The sequence below is a fragment of the Micromesistius poutassou genome, assembly GCF_964030765.1.
Source record: "Micromesistius poutassou genome assembly, chromosome: 4".
Taxonomy (NCBI): Eukaryota; Metazoa; Chordata; class Actinopteri; order Gadiformes; family Gadidae; genus Micromesistius; species Micromesistius poutassou.
The window spans coordinates 21,901,766-21,920,149 of record NC_140274.1 but is presented as its reverse complement, the minus strand read 5'-3'; the positions used below and the strand labels follow the sequence as shown (position 1 = coordinate 21,920,149).

Genomic DNA, 18,384 nt, shown 5'->3' with positions numbered 1-18,384 from the left:
GATTGGGCCAGATTTCACGCCCAATGTGGCAACACTGCAGGGAACGGCTGCTTTTAGTGCTCAGCCGATCCGACCGTCGCTGCCGGCAGCAGCAGTGCAACATGATGGGTGTTGTTGCAACGCTATTACCCGTAAATTGAGACTGCCTGAATATTTAATGCGTTTCTCACAGGGTGGACATGGCGTTGTGAGTTGAGTGACAGCTGTTGGTGTTTTAGTCTCCAGCCCCGAACATCGGACGGAGGTCATTTGATATCTGCGGCTGCTTTAACCCAAAGAGTGATTGACTGGTCTGGTCCACACTGTACTGATCTGTAAATCCACAATGTGAATTGTTGGGGGTAAGTAAATCTTTGAATACATTTTCACGGATGAGGTCAATAAGGTGTCTGTTTTACTGTAATAGGCCTATTAGCAGTCTACTCGTTGAGCAGTACAGTCACTTAACATGCAGTGTGCAGGACCGCGGTGAAGTTAGTTCCAAGTTGGATACGTCGAGGGACATTCAGTCCCGGATTCAGCGGGTGCTCCTACCTCTGCTCCCCCGGGCTGGGCAGCAGAGGACGGGCAGCTCAACTCCGAGCGCTCGCTCTTAACCAAAGTGGTTTCGCTTATAGAGACCGTCATTAAATTACAGTTTGAGTGACACAAAATCGTTGTTATTTGCATTACCTTCGTGGTGACTTGCTCATATTTCAATAGTAGCCTAAAATGTTCTTATGAAATGAAAATAATAGCACTTAATTCCAATAAGAAGGTGTCCTATCTTGACATGTCATGGGAGCTATAGAAAAAAGAGATGAGAGAGAGTTTTCATTAACATAAAATAGAAGAAGCACTAAAATTAACTAAAAAAAAACTATGTTGCTATCTGTTATGAAGGAGAAACTGGGTCAAATGACATGCGAGCTGTCAATAGTTATCTAAAATATATTATGGACACCTTAGCATTCAAAATAGCTGTGCTACATTTGACCAATTTAGTAAAACAAATCTTATCATTTTCTCTAATAGCCTATGAGCAAGTCACCACCAAGGTAATGTAAATAACAACGATTTCGCGTCACTCAAACTGTAATTTACTGACGGTAAGTGAAACCACGAGTGAGCGCTCGGAGGTGAGGTGCCATCTCTGCTTCCTAGGTGGAGGCGGTAGATGCAGCCGCTTGATCAGGACTGAATGTCCGTCCAATAATATCCAACCTATCTAACTTGATCGCTGTGTGTGCAGGTTCATTCTTTTGTGCATCGGTATTTGCGGGGCAGCAGCTTGGGGGGAAATGGTGACGGGTGAAAAAGCCGAATTGTAACTGCTCGCCTCTATCATTAAAAGTTGGCGGCAGTACGCTTTTTGTCGATAACTCTTTGGTAATCGAACAATAGTTACCCGTTTTTGAGTAGGTTTCTTTCAGCGTAAATCAAGTGATTAATATAATATATATATAATAATATAATAAAGTTGTTATCTTATCTCCAATTATGCCACAGGCTACAGCATGTATGCAGAAACAGGTGTCCAGGATTAACTATCTTTTGACCAATATTCCCAACTTTTCACCTCCTTTATGCACCAAAGAAACAATATCTCCAGGGGGGACTAATTCAAAGTTTGCTTAAAGTGAGGGGTTGGAATCATTTACTTTAAGGAAGAACAACATGAGCCAGTCATAACCCTTATATGTTTTTATAGGGATTGTGTGAGTCATTTAAGATCAAGACTGAAGTTTCTGAAATACAAAATATGGATATTTATATAAAGACACATCAAGGAATTATTTGTGCCTTGTTTTTATTTTTGGATTGATCCTTAAAATGTCTTCTTTCTGTTTGTCACTCAGGGGTGAACTATAACCTTCTGACCACGAGTCACCTCTACAATGAGCTCACTGCCAAGGTCAGTTGCAAAAATGCAGTTTTGTCTGGTATAGTACAATCATAGTTATATACAATATGACATTTAAGGATTTAAAATGTAAAATGTATTTTTTTTAACACACTCCTAGCTTTTATCAAACATAGAATGCCAAAGAATGATAACATTTATATATATTATTTTTATTCAACATGTTTATTTATTTATCATTAACCAAGTTGCCTAACATCACCAGACCCATGGCCAAAGCAAGTAACATAAGCGCTTGCCGATTTGTCTGGTTTTCAGGCTAAATCATCATTAACACATCGGTTAACTCCTACGTACTCCTACGTACGCCTACGTGTTTCTTCGTTCAGCCTCGTCGTTTTCTTTATATAATGTAATAATGAATCAGCAAGGACCTCCCTGCAATCTAAGTGACTCTGCGGTCAGATAAAGCTGCTTCCACTGATGCAACTGTCGATGAAATGACAGGTCATGAGGTCATAGTCCGAGCATTATATTTCTTCAGTATAACCACTCACAATCTTAAATTATTAGTGTTTCGTTGCCCTAGTTTGCTAACTTGTATAGAGATTTGGTCCCATACCTTCCAACGTAAAAGCAGGTGCACAGCTTTTAGGTGAAGACATCCGCATTATGTGTTTATTTATTTAAATTAGTAAAATGGGTTTATCCTTCTATGTTTTATGATTGGTATTATTCTGTCCTTTCAATCTCACTAGTACTTTAGTATTCATGGTCTTATTTCAGTTGAAATGAGATGTCCTTTCATCTCTTTTGTCTTTGATTTCACATTATATTCTATTGTTATCTCTTAGCGCTTTAACCGCTCATGTTAGCCTTCACAGCTTCTGTTGGCTCGTTGCTTTTAATACTAAGTAGTTCAACAGATTCTCTCTTATTGGGACCGTCAAAGCACTTTGTGAACTTTGTTTTTAAAGGGGAAGTGAAGTTTCTTATTATTATAGTATTATTCTTTTTTTAAGTGACTATACTGCTGCTTAATTCACCAGACAGCTGAAGGTGCTGCGATGGAGCTGGAGGAGGAGAGTGGAGGCCATCCCGCCCCCTGCTGTTTACACCCGGACCCTCTGCAGCCGTTCACAAGAACCCGGTACACAACCCGCTGTGGCCGGCTGATACCCGCACCGCCCTTGTATACACAAGATGACTCGACACTCAACACCGTCGTGTTGCCATCGCACAATAAGCCATGTGTGAGAAGCACGGTGAAAAGGAGTAGCTCAGTAGTTATGATTCAGGCTGAAGTGACCAGAGAATAAAGGCACACCTAAATCCATGTCACATATTATTAGATTATATACTAGTATTTCCAAATCAATGCCTTGATTTTCTACTATAATGCATAAAACACTGTTGGAAATGTCCATCAGAGAACGTGGGGTTCAGTGTAAATATGCTAACTAATACTATGTACACACACTACTCACTAATACTATTAACTTACTTACTATTTATCGTGTATGTATGTATGTAATGTAATGTGCCGGGTCAAAACAATCCATGCTCTTTATTGACTGGGTCTGCATTAATTAAAGCTAAGCAGTAGGGGTGTAACAAAAACCGCTTTGAATCGGAAAATCGATTTTGATTTAAAAGATGCGAATCTTCTGAATCGAACTGAATCGAATCGTTCCATTTTAAAAATGTATCGTTCCTGAATCGTATCGTACCCCATGTATCGAGATACGCATCGAATCGTCTTTTATTGGAGAGATGCACACCCCTAACAAATACACTTCTTCTCTAGTCTTTGATAAATATTTTTGAAGGAAATGCCACATTTACAAGTTAATTAATTTTGTGAAATGATTGTCTACTTTCAACAAGAAATCCATTGCATCATACCCTCTCGAATTGAGCCGTGCCACATCGAATCAAATCGAAATCCTTCTGAATCGAACTGAATCGAATCGTTCCATTTTAAAAATGTATCGTTCCTGAATCGTATCGTACCCCCATGTATCGAGATACGCGTCAAATCGTCTTTTATTGGAGAGATGCACACCCCTACTAAGCAGACAGAGTGTCTGTCTGTCTCCTCAGCGGACCCCATCGAGGTCCACAAGAGGAAGCTGGAGCTGTGGTTCAGCCACCTGCCCCAGGAGGAGAAGCAGTTCGGGGGCTACTTCATCCCGGAGACCATGCACGTGGACCCCCTCATCCTGGAGCGCGAGCCCGCGGAGAAGAGGGCCCCCCTGATCCCCAATCCTCTGCTGCAAGGGCCCCCCGATTCGGCCCGCACCATGGAGCAGCTGTTTGAGCCGCAGGCCGATTGGGGCGGGGCCCGGGGCCTCAACGTGATGCTGTACGGCGCGGTGGGGACCGGTAAGACCACCGTGGTGCGCAAGCTGGTGCTGGACTGGTGCGCCGGCGCCGCCCTGACCCAGTTCAAACTGCTGGTGCCCTTCTCCTGCGAAGACCTCTCCCAGTTGACCAGGTGAAGTGTGTCTCATTACGCTGAAACTGTTCTCCAGTTTGTTCTCTGGGTGTCCTAATATATAGGTACAATATGCAACAGTCTTTAGTTTGAGATGGTTTTGAAAAGGCATTTTGACACAGAGAGGCTAACTCACGGGCTGCAGGGCGTAGCAAGGAGGCTCAGATCGGCTGAATGTTTGACACCGTATTTGAGAGTCAATGGGGATTTCCATAAAATCAACACGAGACAAGCTTATCCATTTTCGATTGTGGGTGAAATCACCATAGCCGCCAGCTGCTGGTCATGTCGTGTAGCCTCAATGCTAGATGCTATCGAACGAGGTTATATCACATCCATCAGTGTGTTGTGCACATAACCGTTTGTTTACAGCAGCCTAATGATGGGAAGCTCCCCTGCAGTACTTTCATTCTGTTAGTGATGTTGTGTATTCTGTAACGTGTGTGTGACTCTAACCCCCACCCTCCTCACCGACGCAGGGCCTCCTCTTTACGGGACCTGGTGGGCAGGAAGTACCTCCACCTGCGCAGCATCCCGCTGCTGAGCGGCGAGGGGGACCGGGCCAAAGAGGTCCTCTTCCTCTTCAACGGGATAGAGAAGATGAAGCTGGACTTCCGCATAGGGAACTCGGAGCTGTGCAGCGACCCCGGCGAGGCGCTCTCCTCTGGGGCCGTGGTGGTCAACCTGCTGAGGAAGTACCTCCTGCCGGAGGTGGGTCCTAGCCTCGGATACAAATATCGTTTGTCCAAATGACCTCCCTCTAACCGGTTCTGCCCAACAGCATTTAGCGTGTGCGTGCCACGACTGCAAGCATTGGGAATGAGCTTGTTTATCTTTTTGAAATAAATGACCCGTCGGTCCACGCAGAGTTTGTGGACGATAACAATGGTTTGTTAGTTCAAGTATTTTACAAATTGTAACCAAAGTGGTTGACATTGCTGGCATGCACGTCCACGCAGAAAGCTCTTAGGCAATGGTCTGATCACTCAGACCAAGACTTAAGCCGAATGCACCAAAAGAGGGGATTTAGATTCATATTTGGAGTGTGACCAAAAAAAATACATGTAATTATGTTGCTTCAGCAGAGAAAAGCAGAGCGAGCATGAATGTAGTTTTTTTTTTATATAGCACTATTCATACTGAACAATTCAAACACAAGGCCATTGATGGTGCTTTACAGAGGAAGAAATCACGTTTCAAAAGATTACAAGGACAATCATTAAAATAAAAAAAGGAGAATTGTAAATTAATAAAATACAAATAATAAAATATATAAGAGAATAAAGAGAATAAATGTATTGCAGAAAAAGTCAGTTAAAAGAACGTGTTGAGGCAGATCTCACCTGTTCTGGAACTGGATTACTGTCATTATTACATTAGTCAAGCCTACTTAAAGTGGATGAGCCTTCAATTTCCTCAATGTTTTGGGAAGCTAACGTGCTGCTACCTGGGTTTCAGACTATAAAAAAAAAAACTGAATTAGTTGTGTGGCATCCGCATAGCTATGGTATGAAAGGCCATGTGAGTGAATGCAGTGAACACGACCCAGTGACTCAGGCCAACCTCATCAGTCAGCTATGATTTCTTTTAAATTTATTTTATTTAACCTTTATTTATCCAGGTGAGTCCCATTGAGACATTTAGCCTCTTTTCCAAGGGAGCCCTGACATACAGACATAAAGATATTGCACAAAAAACATGACGAAACATAGAAACTGATCACGTAGACGTTGCACAAAAATACGACGAAACATAGAATCAGAGCACGTAGACATTGCACAAAATTTGACAAAACACAAAACATACTTAACACTGGGAAGATCAGATTACAAGAAACAGGTAAGACAAAGTAAGACAGATAACGCATAAAAAACACACTGAAACACACTGCAAGGTTTGTTTAGTGAAAGCATTTACAACTGTCAGATCTAAAGTGTTGGAGTATTTTTTTTAAATGGTTAAGAGGAATTGCAACAGATAACTTTCTTTTGAAGGAGATTCCAGCACCAGGGTGCCGCATAACTAAAAGCTGTCTCACCTAGCTCAGTCAGTGTTCTCGGAGTGTCTAAGAGTATAAAATTATTTGAACGCAAACTATAAGATGAGTGCATTTGGGACAAAAGATCAGAAAGATATGAAGGCAATTTGCCAATAATACCTTTATGAATAAAAATATGCCAATGGGTCCATCTGCGGAGTGAGAGGGAGCTAAAACCAGTCGACTCATAGAGAGAGCAATGATGAGTGTGTGATTTGGCATTTAAGATAAAGCGTTTACACTATGGTAAACTGTATTGAGGACGTGTAGGGTTGTTGAGGCAGCATTCATGTATAATATGTCGCCATAATCCAATACAGGAAGAAAGGTGGCATTTACCAGTGTCTTTCTAGCTTGAAGAGTAAAACATGCTTTGTTTCTAAAATAAAATCCAACATTAATTTTCAGTTTCTGGGCCAGCTTCTCAATGTGAACTCTAAAAGTGATCTTATCATCAATCCAAAAGCCTAGATATTTGTATACTGGGACTTTCTCTATACATTGGCCATCTAGGGTGGATATTGTTAGGGAAGTGGAGGCTGATCGTGATTTAGTGAACTGCATGACCTTGGTTTTTTTGCCATTTAAAATCAATCTCAGTCCCGCAAAAGTACTCTGTAGTGAGTTGTAACAATTTGTACGCTTGAGACAGGGTAGGGGCATCACAATATAAGACTGTGTCGTCTGCATACAGGTGGATCTTGGCATTTCCAACAACAGAGGCAATTGTGTTGGATGTATATGGTAACGAGGACCGGTCCAAGGATTGAGCCTTGGGGGACACCATTTATGATCCATGTTCTCCATGGACAGAGAACTAACGCCGTCAGCAACAGAAGCTTGAGTTCTGTTGGATAAATAGTCCTTAAACCAGCCAACAGCCTTTGTGCTCATGCCAATGTTAAGCAGCCTATTGAGCAGGATGGACTGTGCCAAAGGCCTTGGACAGGTCAACGAACAAGGCAGCACCGCTCATCTTCCTGTCCAGTGCCTTTATGATGTAATTTAAGACTTGTGATGCTGCAGTGATGATAGGTCAGGGTAGGCCTGGGCAATAAAACAATAAATTATCGTATCGTGATAGACTTTTGATCAATATCAATATAAAACCTGTTCAATATATATCGATAGGAGACTGGACCACCGAATCTAGCAGCTGGGTTTGTTACACAAACACGGTTCCATACTTATTTACAATATTTGAGTGTTTTTCATTGTTGTGTCGACATTGGAGTATTGATCAATGAAGAACAGTGGAAGGTCATATTAAGTGTTAAACAGAAGTGTTTAAATCCAGCATGGTAATTCCTACTCTTTATAGGTCATTCAAATTATCAATAGCTATCAATATCGATCAATATGATCAAGTCATATCGTGATATGTCTTTCAGCCATATCGCCCAGGCCATAGGTCAGGGGTTCATGATGTAAAACCACCTCAACACGACACTCTGTCAACTGTCCCCACGTGTCCCCACAGGCCAGTATCCTGGTGACCACCAGGCTCTCTGCGGTGGAGTCCATCCCCCAGAAGTACGTGGCCCGCTACGCGCAGATCTGTGGCTTCGACAGTGCCGATCGCCAGCGGGCCTACTTCACCAGCCGCCTGCTGCAGCAGCCCACCACCGGCGCCGCCGCCGCCCAGCCCAACCGCGAAGCGCTCATCGAGCTCCTCTACCTCAACCTGCAGCGGGAGAGCCGCCTGGCCCAAGCCTGCTTCCTGCCCGCCTACTGCTGGCTCACCTGCGCCACGCTGCACTTCCTGCACTTCACCGACGCCCAGGCGCCCATCCGCACGTTCACGGGCATCTACACCAGCTTCCTGCGGCTCAACTTCGGCGGGGAGGTGCTGGGAGTGGGGACGGCGGCGGCGGCGGCGGCGGTGAGGGCGGACGGGTCGGCGCAGGAGCAGCAGAAGGGCTCCCTGATGCTGCACGTGGTGCGCACGGTGGGGAAGCTGGCCTTCGACGGCGTCACCAACAAGCGCACCTCCTTCTCGGAGAGCGAGCTGGAGCAGTGGGTCGGCGGGAAGACCAAGACGGACGAGGAGCTGCTGCGGCTGGCCGTGTTCCGGACCGACGTGCTGGACTTCTTCCTGGTCCCTTGCCCCGGCAAGGACGGCCAGGAGGAGGACGCGGACGAGCGGCGCTACACGTTCGCCGTGCCGGCCATGCAGGAGTACCTGGCCGCCCTCTACGTGGTCCTGGGGGAGAACAAGACGGCGTTGGAGAAGCTCACCAAGAAGGTGTCGGCGGCCATCGGCCAGGTGAACGAGGAGGTGGGCTCCGTGGTGGCGGTCCTCTCCAAGTTCATCCCGCTGCGCATCTTTGCGGTGTTCAACCTCCTGCAGCTGTTCCCCAAGCTGTACGAGAGGGTCACCAGCCGCAACAAGGGGCGCATCGCCCGGACGCTGGCGTCGGAGATGTTCCGCACCGAGGACAGCTTCAACGAGGACGTGCTGGACCAGGTGGAGCAGGGCCTGCTGGGGGTCCACGGCCCGGAGCCCGCGCAGCTGGACGAGCGGCAGCCCTTCGAGCTCTACCCCATCTTCATGGGCGGCCTGCTGCACTACGACAACCGCGTGCTCCTGCAGCAGCTGGGCTGCGGCATCAAGAGCACCACCGTGTCCCAGATCACGCGCGCCCTCCGCAAGTATCTCGTTCGAGGTCTGTTGTTTCCTTCCAGCCCGCTGGCTTTTCTAACGTTGTACTGTCACCGTAAATGTTTGGTTCTTGTTTGATGTGGGGTATTATTATCAGAGTTATCAGTCCCCAGTACCAAGAGTCCCGAGTACGTCGACGAGCCGAGCCTGTTGGTTTCCATATGATTTTCCTTTTAGATAGGAATGAACTCGATCAAGCATCAATTATAAATGAGACGGATGAAAGCTGACCCAGGAATCCTCTTCCCCGCCAACCGTAGAGCTGAACAAGCCCCAGCCCCCGGAGGAGCTCATGGACCTCCTGGTCCTGCTCTACGAGTTCCAGAACCCCCGGCTCACGGCAGAGATCCTGTCCACCATCAGAAGCATACGCCTCTGCAACATCCGCATGACGCCCCTCAAATGCTTCGTCCTGAGCTCGGTGCTGTCCTGCAGCCCTGCCAGGTACGGCCGAGGCGGCTGACGGCCACTTTGGCCGCTCTGTTGACGCGGGTACGGGTAAAGGACGCAAGGATGCAGGATACCAAACCAAGTTTTTAACGGGGCATGTTGAGGTCTATGGGAAGATTAGATTTCAATATTAAATATTGTACTTGGATCAGGTACTCGACTAAAATACAGACTACAGTCCAGGACTTGGATCTGGTAAATGATTGCATCTTGCATTGCATCTGCACAGAGCAAATGACTATGAGGCTTGTTTTTAGATACTACCTTTTAGATTAAATGCAAATTTTTGCACTTTTTTTGCACTTTTTTTTTTTTCAGCTTTTGAGCGTCCCTTTGTCCCTTTGTCCCTTTGTCCCTGGTCTCTTTGTCCCTTTGTCCCTGGTCCCTTTGTCCCTTTGTCCCTTTGTCCCTTTGTCCTTGGTCTCTTCTCTCTCTGCAGCTACCGGCTGGAAGAGCTGAACCTGTCCTCCTGCTACCTGACACACGACCTGCTGGAGATGCTGTGGCCTGCTTTCAGACACACGCACGACCTCAAGTAAGAAGGACGTCACGGATTGAGTCTCTCTGTGTCTCCTGCAGTGAAGATTTAGGCGGGGGCATGTGAAGTCAAAGGGTGCCCTGCACGAGTATAAAACCAAAGCATGTGATTTACCGCGCATTGATGCATAAGATTGTGCGGGCGTTGTTGTGTTTGCTGGTTGCTCCGTCAGCTTTAGCCTTCGGCCGGGGAAGATGATCTTAAAGGGATAGTAATTTTGGACATTGGACCTCATTTCCAAGTGAGCCAGTGTGTTATCTATCATTGGAGACAGTTTTCAACATTTTTTATTCAGTCCTTCTATATTGCAGGAATCGCTGGTGCTAGGCTAGCGCAAGTCGAGGGAAACTGCTAGCCTGCCAATAAAAACAGTTTTACCCACTCCACAGTACACCCGAGGCAAACCAATTATAACGCCAGACCGTCGATGTAAATGTCTGTGTTGATAGAATAATGTTAGAAATAATATAATAATATAATATAATGATAAATAACACACTGGCTCACTTGGAAATGAGGTCTGATTTGTGTTCATTCTGTGTACATTGATAGTTTTCTGGAGTAGTGAAATTAAATGCTCTTGAATTTAGTTATTAAATACTATTGCGATTAAATACTATTGTATTTAATCGCTTGGGAACTCGTCCCGTGTAGCTCATATAATAGAAAGTTGAAACGTTCTGTTACGTAACTTTGGCAGTGGCAGTGCCACCCTGGCATAAAGGTCATGGAGATTGTGAGTTTACAGTTGGGCTGTGTCACAACACGCAGCATATTCAACTCCCCCATGTGGATTGTTTATCAAAATAATTTCCGGGAGCCTGAAATATTCTGAGTTACCAGTTAAGCATAAATAACCTTATAATAGCCTTACATAATAGCCTTAATAACCCTTATTAGCTCAGGCAAGAGCTGACATGATAACGCTGGCCACCTTTTGTCTCCCTCGATACCTTAGGAAACAGGATTGAAGCAGTTTGGTTTCTGTATACTTTATTATCTGTCCTTTACTCATAATGATCATAGTCTTTTCTGTTAATTTACAGAAATAGGGGAGGCATATGAAAGTGCTATTGAGCTCGACCAGTCACTAATGTAGTAAACTGTAAACTGTGTTCTGTTTGTTTGTTTGTTTGTTTGTTTGTTTGTTGTTAACCTGTTGCTGTTTATGCACTGAATGACCTCTGCATGACATAACCGCCTGGATGTGAGTTTGTGATTTTTGGGATCTCTCTCTCTCTCTCTCTCTCTCTCTCTCTCTCTCTCTCTCTCTCTCTCTCTCTCTCTCTCTCTCTCTCTCTCTCTCTCTCTCTCTCTCTCTCTCTCACCCCCTTTACATCAGTCTCCAGTTTAACAGCCTGGGCCCAGAGTCCTGCATCTTCCTGAGTGACCTTCTGCTTGACTCCAAGAGTGATATTAGATCGCTACAGTAAGACTGTATCTACTACACTCTTCTACTACTACAGTACTACGGGTAACAGAACAATCCATAAAATACATAAAGTTAAACAATTGCACCTTTCCGATAAAAGACTATCAAAAGTAAAATATTAGATAGATCAACATACTTTTAAAGCAGTAGGGGGCGGTGTTGTACTTCATATGCTAGTACTCTCAGGGGGAGGGGCCAAGTGCTTAAGACAGAAAAGAGTTTGGTTGAATGGGAGGATGAACCTGATTGCCATGAAGCAGTGCTGAGGAAGAGGTTCAGCCCTGGTGATCCCACGGCCAGTTGTTAAATGTGAGCCCGCTTGGGACTCGGGGCGTAAAGGTCACTGTAGCTGTGTGACATTGCTGTCATACTTCTCACCTCTCGCTAATCTAAACTAAGCAGTTCACTCACTCTGAAATGTGTTCAGACGTGGGTGCTAAACTAAGCAGTTCACTCACACAAACACGTGTGTTCATACATGGGAAGGTGCATGAAAAAAAAAGTAACAATAGGGAAATGTATCTGTTAATATTTTCCCATGAATGCTATTTACAGTATATAAGGCATATTGCATATCTGTGGATGCTTGCTTGGATTGCTAAACTAGAACACGATTGGCGCACATCATTTGTGTCTTGACTTCATCCAACAGAGCGACCTGCAGGTTGGCGTCTCCAGTTCTTTCATATTGGGAGAGTGTGTAGCGAATAGTTTAAGAATCGTAAGAATTACAACCGGCCATGTCTCAAGTGTTAAGCATCATGTGCACGCAGACCAAAAAACGAGCATGACTTCACTTGTGGTAAGAAAAAACACCCAAGCTAGGGTGGACTGCTAGTAGAATCACATGTATGTTAGCAATCAGCATTTAAAAAATGCTGCATTAAATAATAATAAATGCTTTATTTTTGAATAGGGACAGTGCGCATTAATGAACATTGATGTTTAAACATCTCTGTAAACATGCCGGATTATAGCAGAGCTGCTAATTTGCATCCGTAGTCCCTGATAAAATAAATATAAAAAGTACAAACAGAAGAGACAGCAAATAAATAGATAAAATACAAAATAGAGGAGACAACACACACAGCACAATACATTACACAATCGTAAAGATACCAGATCCAGACAGGATATAACAATGCGTTAAAAAGTAATGTTCGATTAGTGTCCAGTCCAGCTAGTGGGCACACGCAAATCATTTTGAAACCTATTATCTGCATCCTTTACATTGGCGAACCGGGGAGACCGACCTGTTCTTTAAAGGCTTTTAGGCTCTTTAAGCCTGCCCAGCTCACCACCCCCCCCCCACTCCCCCACCTGCTGCCCCCCCCCAGGCTGTGTGACAACCCCCTGCAGGAGTCCGGGGTGCGCACCCTGCTGGAGGCCCTGCCCCAGGACCAGTCCCTCCGGCACCTGTCCCTGATGCACACGGGCCTGGGGGACGACGGGGCCCGGCAGCTGGCCTCCATACTGCACCAGCACGCGCGGCTGCAGGAGCTCAACGTGGCCTACAACAACATCGGGGACAGCGCCGCCATGGCCCTGGTAGACGCCTGCCGGGAGCACCCCAACCTCCACACCGTGCAGTAAGCGCCACCGACCTCAGGAGGAGTAGTGGTGGTGGACGGGACGGCAGTAGAGCTCAGGAGGTAGTAGAGCGGGTTGTGCTGGTTAACCGCAAGGTCGCTGGTTCGATCCCCGGCTCCTCCTCCTCCTCCTCCTTAGCGGAGCGTCGAGGTGTCCCCTGAGACGAGACGCCCTCACCCTGACTGCTCCTGATGAGCCCAAGTACGTCTCGCTGCGACCTGCGGGAAGGCGGGGCGTGACATCACGGGCGAGTGCATTCTGGGGCCTAGCTAATCTGAGTCAGGTTAGGGTTAGGGTTAGCTGCTAGTTAGGGTTAGGGTTAGCTGCTAGTTAGGGTTAGGGTTAGGGGTTAGCTGCTAGTTCAAGAGGACGTTCAAGAGGACGTATTTAGTTCAAGTATTTTCCAGAAAGATGTATTTTTCTTCTTCTGTTGGTTTTATATGGGCTACGCAATCCCAGAATGCACTCGCCCGTGATGTGGGCAGGGTGTGATGTCACGGCCCGCCTTCCCGCAGGCCGCAGCGAGACGCTTCTCGATGAGCTGGCTGTCGCCCTGCGTGGTCGACTCCGCCGTCGCTGTGTGAATGTGTGCATGAATGGGTGAATGTCAGGCAATATTGTAAAGCGCGCTATATATAAATGCAGTCCATTTACAGTAGCAGGTAGCAGTAGCAGGGCTGTGCGTTGGCCGTACCGTGCCTGTGGATCACCGCGCATGTGTCACAATTCAATTGGAGGTGATGAATCCCGATTCTACAAAGGGAGAACCAAACCACGGCACCACTTGTAGATTGAGCGGTAGATGGCGCCCTCTATAGGCTAAACACGTGCTATTGCACGCGTCACCGTCAACAGTCACCATCGACAATATAAGATGGATGATACATTTTTATTTCTATACTATTACTATTACTATGGATAATAGTCATATATGTGTTGTTGACTTGGCATTAAGATAGCATTTGTGTAATTCTGATGTCACACGTGTGTCTGTGTGAGTGGTGACCCCCCCCCCCCACCAAATATTGTATGTTTCTACACGAATAATGATTGTTAATACCAAAACAACATTGAACAATTATTGTCATTCTCCATGGCTTTAACCACGCCTGCGTCTGTCCCACAACGACGACAACCCCCCTGTTGTGTGTGTCCTGTGCCCAGCCTGTACCTCAACCCCCGCTGTTGTGTGTGTCCTGTGCCCAGCCTGTACCTCAACCCCCCCCTGTTGTGTGTGTCCTGTGCCCAGCCTGTACCTCAACCCCCGCTGTTGTGTGTGTCCTGTACCTCAACCCCCCCTGTTGTGTGTGTCCTGTACCTCAACCCCCCCCTGTTGTGTGTGTCCTGTACCTCAACCCCCCCCTGTTGTGTGTGTCCTGTACCTCAACCCCCCTGTTGTGTGTGTCCTGTACCTCAACCCCCCCTGTTGTGTGTGTCCTGTACCTCAACCCCCCCTGTTGTGTGTGTCCTGTGCCCAGCCCCCCCTGTTGTGTGTGTCCTGTGCCCAGCCTGTACCTCAACCCCCCCTGTTGTGTGTGTCCTGTGCCCAGCCCCCCCCTGTTGTGTGTGTCCTGTGCCCAGCCTGTACCTCAACCCCCCCTGTTGTGTGTGTCCTGTGCCCAGCCTGTACCTCAACCCCCCCCTGTTGTGTTTGTCCTGTGCCCACCTCAACCCCCCCTGTTGTGTGTGTCCTGTACCTCAACCCCCCCTGTTGTGTGTGTCCTGTACCTCAACCCCCCCTGTTGTGTGTGTCCTGTACCTCAACCCCCCCTGTTGTGTTTGTCCTGTACCTCAACCCCCCGCTGTTGTGTGTGTCCTGTGCCCAGCCTGTACCTCAACCCCCTGAGCAACGTGGGGAAGCAGTCCCTGTACGTGCGCGGGGTGCCCTCCGACGACGACCAGGGGGGCACCGGCCGCCGCGTGCAGGTGCTGGCCTCCGTCACCGAGGGCCCGGACCTGTCCGAGTCCTGGCACCCCATCCTCCGCGTCATCACGGAGAACGCCTCCACCTGGGACCACCAGCGCGTGCGTGAGCAGCTGCAGGTACGGCGCGCGCGTGTGCGTGTGCGTGTGCGTGTGTGTGCGTGTGTGCGTGCGTGTGTGTGTGTGTGTGTGTGTGTGTGTGTGTGTGTGGATCAGCCGGTCCCTCCTCATATATGTATAGTCATGGATGCCCTGAGGTGTGTTTTACCTCATCCCGATAATGAGGTGAATTTGTTTACAGAGCTAGTTTAACATCTTGATTTCCATTTCCCATGGTGATTGAGATTAAAGAAAATCATTATCATTACTTCAAATAGTTTGTTTGTTTAGCTCCGTTTGTTTGTTTGTTTCACAAAGCAGCGAGGTGTGGACTGGAGATTGGTCCAGTGTTGAGCGACATCGCTGTAGCCGTAGTCCGTGATAACGGCCGCAATGTCATCCTCTGGGGCGAAAAGTGCCCATCAATGTACTTGTTCTTTATTTAAAAATAAAGAAATAATTAGTATTTCTCTGTATGGATCCGGATTACAGCCAGAGACTTCTGGCTCAATACTGGACCTATCTCAAAAATGTTAGTCTGCATTAGTCCCTTACACCCAAAATGATTGGAAAATAGGGTCCAGGGGGAAACATACCTACATTTTCCCTTGAGGTGCTTAGACACAACATCACCCTGCTTATTCAACTCATTAAACTTCAGGTGGTCGAGTGAAGGAGAAAGATGTGCTATTGGAGGGGAAGGTGATTTAGATAATTGGAACCACAAAAGTGAGGTCATGAAGATTAATCCCGGTCCAGGTGCTTAAGTAGAGAATTTGTACACCATGCGTATCTGCATTCGGACTTGCTCAGGGTAGCTGACTCTAACGGTGAGTGTTAGTGTTTGTTGGGGCGGTGTGCGACACCTTTACACCTGGCGATCTTGGTTCCGCATTCAGTTCCTGTTCCCCGCCAGTGTTCAGAACCAAGGCGCCCTCTAGGGCTGTAATGTGACGAGTGTAACGACCTAGGAGGAGGGAAGGGGCTGGGGGGGGGGGGGGGGGGGGGGGGGACAGATATGTTGTGTGCAGTGGTGGATTCAGAACGTAATTTATGGGTGGGCCTAGGATTATCTGGATGGGCCTTTTATTAAAGCTTAAACAAACACGTATACAATCCACTGCCGGCGCCGCCCGTCACCGTGACGTTGCGTAAAGACGTCACTGGACGGGACTAATGAGGACCAGAGGAGTGTCTGAATATTATTCATTTTTAGTAGCTACTGTAATTATTATAAATTCAAAATGTATTCAAGACTATTTTACTAAATACTATTTATTTCAATCCATATACTGTATGAGAAGAGACAATTAAACATTCAAAAGATATTATTAAACTTTTTTTTTTCTCTTCCATGAATCTGATTGGGTGGGGCCCCTGTCAATCTGGGTGGGCCTGTACCACCCAGGCCCACCCATAGGTCGGCCCCCGGTTGTGTGCTCAATGTGGTGGCGCTGTGCTCCCCCCCCACCCCCCCAGGTGTTCCTCAGGGACCTGGAGTGGGGCCGGCAGCAGCAGCCCAGCTGGTGGAAGAGGATGCACTTCCGCAAGGTGGAGAGAGGGGTGAGGCAGGTTTTGCAGAGGATGGACAAAGATGCTGCCCCCATCAAGTCCCGAAGAAATGCCAAGTAAACCCAGCCTGGCAACACACAAACGCTCAGGGACGAGGACGGCTGCGTAGGCCTGGCGTTCAGCCTCTGAAGGGACACCAAGGGGAGCAAAACAAGAAAACAAGAGAACATAACGTTCAGGAAATGGCCACTATAGGCGCAGCCACTGTGTCAAAACCTGTTTTCAAAGCAGATGTACATGTTTCAAATGCAGCCGGCTCATCCCTTTTATATTATATTAACTATACTAACTGTTGTTGACAGTGGACCCTGCCACAAGCCAGCCAACCGGCTCTGACGACGCAGGTCGATGTTTTTCAAACCCCAGTGGATTCACAACAGCGAGTCACAACGTGGTGAAGGCAGAGCAGGTGTCTCCCCCTCTGAGCTCTGAGCTCTCCCTAGAGCTGGTGGTGGTGGTGATGGCTGGTTTATCCTGTGTGGGGGGGCCCCGTGGGGCCCGATGCCCCACAGGTGTTCAGCCTCACACAGCGCCAGAGTTATCAGCTTGACTGAAGCCAGGTGAGGCTGCTTAAACCAGCCAGCAACCACGCATGCCCCACAACTGTGTTGTGTTTTCAATTGACGATAAGGTGTGTTTTTGAACGTTTGGAGGCCAACACAATCACAACAATCGGCTGCCTTGAGCTGTGTCGCTAATAGAGGTATTGTGTACCTTTTTTACAAGGCCTTTTACTGCTAGAGTTTGAGAAATGTACAGAACCCTAAAATATTTAATAGTTACATACATCAAGTTTGCTATTTAACCCTGTAGCAATGCGCAAATCCCATCATGGCAATTAAACATAGACGCTTGCTGGTGAATGCAAACATAACGGAGATGGAGATAGGGAGCAGTGTGAAGCTAGTTATTGTCATCAGAGTTTTTGTGCCTTTCTTTTAATCCATGTCATAGACATGCACTCAAACCTCTACTGTCTTGCTTGAAACCGAAAACAGGCTGAAATTCAGGATCATTTAACAATTTGGTTTTGCCTTAGAACTAATTATTTTTATTTAAAATGTTTATTTTTAGAACTGAGAAAGGGGAGCTGTACTGATGCACTTTTGCATTGTTTCATCAATTGTCGTGGACAAGATAAAGTCGTAAAGTTAAACTTGAAGACTTAATTAAAAATATATATTTAGGTTAGTGTTATGTACAATTTGATCAAACCTGCTTGTTGCCTATTGTCATGAAATATTACCTCATCATTCAAGTTCCATTGAAAATAGAACAAAGAACGTGAATTGTGTGTGTGTCTGTGTCTTTGCCACCTCAAGGCCGTGTGTCATAGTGACCCTGTAAGTCTGTTCCTGATAAGATAGAGACCTGACACAAGTGCATGGCATAGTTCCTCCTTCTCTGATTAATGGCAGAGCATTGAATGCATGTTCAGTGTTATGAGGGGAAGCTTTTCCCCGGCTTCTAACTTGCTAACGTGCGGTGGGATAGTTCCAGGAGAGTGGTGGTTGTGAAGGTAAAAGAAAAAATTAATGAATGAATTAATTAACCATTTATTTGCTAAATAAAAATATACAAAATGTAGATATTGTTGCCCATTTAACAGGTTAGTCCGCAGCGGAACAGAAGTAGGTGTTAGTAGTGGTGCAAGTGGGAGTAAGCTTAACAATTGACAAAAGGGATTATGTTAATGATCATTCAAAGGCCAAAATAAACGAAGATATATCATGTGTATAT

The 18,384-nt window shown here is 46.5% G+C and overlaps 1 protein-coding gene across 2 annotated transcripts; it reads left to right on the top strand.

The window, feature by feature from the left end:
- Window positions 1-91: 91 nt before the first annotated feature.
- On the top strand, window positions 92-18,296 carry nlrx1 (NLR family member X1). 2 transcript variants are annotated; one of them, XM_084467513.1, is made up of 12 exons: window positions 92-341; window positions 1,839-1,894; window positions 2,893-2,993; window positions 3,947-4,340; window positions 4,820-5,051; window positions 7,859-9,044; window positions 9,301-9,484; window positions 9,930-10,025; window positions 11,371-11,457; window positions 12,798-13,049; window positions 14,877-15,093; window positions 16,552-18,296. In XM_084467513.1, the coding sequence occupies exons 2-12, from the start codon at window positions 1,878-1,880 to the stop codon at window positions 16,702-16,704; spliced, it is 2,919 nt and encodes a 972-aa protein (XP_084323639.1). In that variant the 5' UTR covers window positions 92-341; window positions 1,839-1,877; the 3' UTR covers window positions 16,705-18,296. The 2 variants fall into 2 exon arrangements, with proteins under 2 accessions (XP_084323639.1, XP_084323640.1); XM_084467514.1 differs by lacking the exon at window positions 11,371-11,457.
- The last annotated feature ends 88 nt before the right edge of the window (window positions 18,297-18,384 follow it).